The sequence below is a fragment of the Hippoglossus stenolepis genome, chromosome 8 (assembly GCF_022539355.2).
Source record: "Hippoglossus stenolepis isolate QCI-W04-F060 chromosome 8, HSTE1.2, whole genome shotgun sequence".
NCBI lineage: Eukaryota > Metazoa > Chordata > Actinopteri > Pleuronectiformes > Pleuronectidae > Hippoglossus > Hippoglossus stenolepis.
Window position 1 is genome coordinate 3519755 of NC_061490.1, and position 4421 is coordinate 3524175.

Consider the following 4421-nt stretch of genomic DNA (forward strand, 5'->3'; position numbering starts at 1 on the left):
AGAACAGATGGTACGTGATACACGCAGCTTAACAATACTCTTTGCGTAGCACAGTTGGATAGATTTTCCCTCTGATATGATGATGGAATTAATTGACATCAGTGCAGATTACTGTGTGCATGTACATGATCCTCGACTGTGTGGCCACACAAAGGTTTATTTGCTCTGATCAAATAGTCTATGGGAGCCTATGGGATAGTGTGATTAAGGGTGCATATTTATTTAAATTGTATTTGATTTAATGTAGCATAAACACACACACACACACACACACACACACACACACACACACACACACACACACACACACACACACACACACACACACAGGCAAGGCAAAGAGCAAAGACTTCAAAGTTCAGTGTGTATTCAGGGGATTCTTCACCAATAAAAACACACTTTTGACCATGCACTCCTGCAAACAACCACACCAGACCTCCGGCAGAATTTAACAAAGCTTGGAATATTTAGTACAATGAATATGATATTCAACCATAAAGATTTTTCTTATGTTCAAAAATAAAGAAAGAAAGAATGAAGGAAAGGTTGGAATGTAATTTACCAAGAAATAACCAATTTGTAATATCTGGCCCGAATTAATTTGGAAGGTATAGAAGGTGTTGAAGGTATAGATTAGAAGGTGCTGCCTGCTAAGCAGAAGGTCGGCGGTTCAATCCCAGTCCAAGTGTAATAATTTATGAAAGATAAAGTGCTGCACATAGATGCAATATATGAATGTGTATGTGAATGGGTAAATGGCAAAACTGTGCTGTAAATCACTTTGAGTGCAAGGGTCCTATAAAAAATACAGAATATATATCATTTCACCATTTAATGTTTTGTTTGTAGGGAGCATATTAAATCACACTATCATCAGTAGCAGTCTTGTACAAGGATTTCAAATATTTCTATATTCCTCTTTCTATTTCTATATATCTCTCAGCCCCTGAAATCCCTATCCCCGCGCATGGTGACGGTAGTGATCTCAATCGGCTCACAGACAGATAGCTGCGCTCCTTTCAGCGCCACGGCGCGGGCAGCGGAGGCTCTGTGTGTGGGAGGGACTATAAGAGCTGCTGCTCCACGGCATCGAGCGGGGAGAGAATATAGGCTATTCAACGCATATTCACTGATAAGGCTTCTTTAAAGATAAATCCGCCTCCGTTATGCGCTGTCACCATCTGTAGTGACGAAGAGGAGGAGAAGGCGAAGGGGATGCTGAAGTAGCGCGGTGAGTTCACCTCTTTCTGGCTCAGGGAGGTTTCTGTTTGGCGATCACAGGGGGGGAAAAGAAATAGAAATAGATAAGAGCCGGATTGTGCATGACTGGTCCACCCTCATGCAGCATCTCACGGCTCCTGCAGGACTGAGAAAGTGTGCAGAGACCGTTACCACACGTATATGGGAGTATTGCTTGTATTCACGGCAGAAGATTTTATTCTCGACAGCAGATTGACTGTGGGTATGTTCAGTTTATGCCAACATTTATATCTGATTTAGCTTTCACAATTTCCACGATCTATTCCATAAATGCAGTGTCCGTTTTAAACAGAATTAGAATGGGTTATATAGCCTTAATCTCGGTTTATACGTGGATTGTTTTCCTAATTGGATACAGAGGTATTTGGCTAATCACAACCGCTATAAGCGCCTTTCAAGACGGGTCCACGGATTTATCTTTCACGATCTAATCAACTTTAGGTGATGCTGATGATTTTAGTACAACTAGGTACACGTGCATTTCGCGCACCGTTACGCACAAGTTTTTTTGCGCATTAGTGGATGTGCGGTTTCACGCGTTGTAGTGAGGGGGATCTAATTAAGATGCACCATTTAACTTGGAGCTGTGCCCTCTTCTTAGGGATGCTGTGGAGGGACAACATCGTGGGAGGAAGGCTCAGAGTCAACCAGCGGCTGGCGATAACCGAATGGCTTCTCCGGCGCCGCTTCCCGCAGATGAGGCAGGGAAGCGGTCGGATCCTCCCGACGTCCTTGACCGAGTTTCCGGTGCGCCGCACGTCCGCAAGTCGGGCGGATCAACAGGAGGAGCGCTCCCCGGGGAGGCTGGCTGTAACCCGGCCCGCAGCTGCCATGGCAGGTGCCTTTCAGCACCAAGGACGGCGCCGCGCAAGGGCGGCGCGGAGCTCAAACTCGGTCGCCTCGGCGACGAGAAAGTGCGAGTTTGCTGCGATGAGGAATTAGAGACCTCTTTCACCTACATTGATGAGAATGTCAACCTGCGACTGGCCAGCCCGGACACTAGCTGCAGAAGTGCGCACAGACCCGTGCGCAACGGCGAGCCTTGCTCCGAGACGTTCCCGGAGCTCTCCTTCATGTCCGAGGACGATCTCTCCTTCGGGGAGGGCTCGGGAAGTTCTATAGACTACGGCTTTATCAGTGCAGTCACGTTCTTGGTGACGGGGATCTCCCTGGTGATCATCTCCTACGCAGTGCCTCGGGATGTAGTGGTGGACCGGGACAGCGTGTCGGCGAGGGAGATGGAGAGGCTGGAGATGGAGAGCGCCCGGATAGGTGCCCACCTGGACCGGTGCGTCATAGCGGGACTGTGCCTGCTCACGCTGGGCGGCGTGGTGCTCTCCACGCTGCTGATGATCTCCATGTGGAAAGGGGAAATGTACAGGAGAAAGGTCATCGCTTACTCAAAGCGCTCCGCCAAACATTACGGCTCTATCAGCCTGAAAACTAGGTCCAGTCCCAGCCACTCATCTGCGCACTTGTCCCTGGAGGAGGACATGGAGGAAACTTTGACTTAAAATGCTGCTGTGCATCCAACAAACTGCTTTGCATATATAAACCTTTTGTGTATAACTGAGGAATTAATGCCATTCACATTCTCTAACATCCTACATCCTACTACTGTATCATACACTCAAAATACGTCTGCATCATTTTGTCCTGTAGAAACAGATCACATGTTCTATTATGTATCCACTGGAGAGCAGGAAAGCACTCTAATGAAAAGTGAGCAATAGGTAGAAAAACACAGTGTGGTGTCAAATTGTTCTGAATTGATTTTACCACGCCACAGCATAAAAGTGATTGTTAAGAGCTTTGTGTCACAAACCCTGGTTCATGTGTTTTTGTACCACGGATGCAAACTCCTGAGAGCTTCCATTTATTATTAAGGCTATTCATATTTAATGTGAATGTTTCCAACAGCAAAATTGTGCACAGACACATTTCAGGAAGTCAGGGAAGAGTGTGTCCCCAGGGCAGGAGAGTGGGTGTAAGGGGGGTTCATGGCCGAGCTATCCCTGTCCACTGTGATGTGGGAGAATCAGTTCACCGGTCCACACGGTAATATCCAGTGACAGTCCCTCTCTGGTGCAGTGCTGAGGTAAGCCAGTAAGCCTGGCGTCGTGCATCTGAGCCAAAGCTCCACGTCGGTTTGATTGTACTGAGCAATTTGACTATAGGCCACATTTGACAGTGCTGGCATGCACTGTGCTCTCTCCTCGGCTCTCTGCTGACTCTCTGCTGCTTTCGGAGCAGTGTACACACTCGGTGGACACCACAGACATGGAGTTTATATCTTACTAAATCACCTTACTGTACAGTTGGAGTTTGTGGAATAGTGAGCATGCAGAGCCCTTGTAACACAGTCTTGTCAGTGTGGTAACAGCAAACTGGAGGGTACAGTGACCCCAGAATGAGATGAGACAGTGAAAAGATGGCCTCAATTTCATTACACACAAACAATGACTACATCAACCTGCAGATTCGTTGATGAAGAAAGAAGTAAAAAAAAAAAAAAAAAACTACAATCTCTTTATTTTCATTGATGAAAAAGTTGTTGTTGATGTTCTTCCTTGAATGGCTGCACTGCACATTTCATTTCCCGTGAGCTCAAATCATCTTCCTGATGATTTTGTGCACCAGCAGCACAGTTATTAGCACACTGACAACAGTGCTCTCCTGGTTACTGTCTGCCTTACTCCAGGAGTTAGACTGCACCGGATTTACAGTTGTTGTCTTTCTAGACCTAATGGTAATAATCTATTTTAACAGTTCAACTAAAGCAAAAGCTAAACATTAGTTATTGACTAAATCTTAAACTGAGGTTTTTACATTTCAAGGTTGATCAGCCTTTTTTTTTTTTACCATTCTGTCTTTTCCCCCCCATCTCTCTCTATGTAAGGATGGACTCAGGAACCTCTAATCACACATCAAAGAGTCGCCCTAATTCCAAAACCTTAAGCCGTCACCACTTCAAAGAGCAAATTACCTCTCCAAAGTGAGGGATCATTCTTTTTAAAAGGTTATATCTGATGTTATCATGATGATTTGCCAAACCCCCAAAATTGCAGGTGGCACAAAGAGCTTAAGGAATGAGGTATGTCATGTGCCAAACATTTTAACGCCCCGGTGATCAGGATCTTGGCTGAAGAAGATTTGAGATT

General features: G+C 45.7%; 1 protein-coding gene across 2 annotated transcripts; it reads left to right on the forward strand.

Moving 5' to 3' along the window:
- The first annotated feature begins 1015 nt into the window (after positions 1-1015).
- Positions 1016-3069, forward strand: LOC118113919 (transmembrane protein 74). 2 transcript variants are annotated; one of them, XM_035164043.1, is made up of 2 exons: positions 1016-1231; positions 1862-3069. In XM_035164043.1, the coding sequence occupies exon 2, from the start codon at positions 1929-1931 to the stop codon at positions 2772-2774; it is 846 nt and encodes a 281-aa protein (XP_035019934.1). In that variant the 5' UTR covers positions 1016-1231; positions 1862-1928; the 3' UTR covers positions 2775-3069. The 2 variants fall into 2 exon arrangements, with proteins under 2 accessions (XP_035019934.1, XP_035019936.1); XM_035164045.1 differs by lacking the exon at positions 1016-1231 and adding an exon at positions 1247-1462.
- The last annotated feature ends 1352 nt before the right edge of the window (positions 3070-4421 follow it).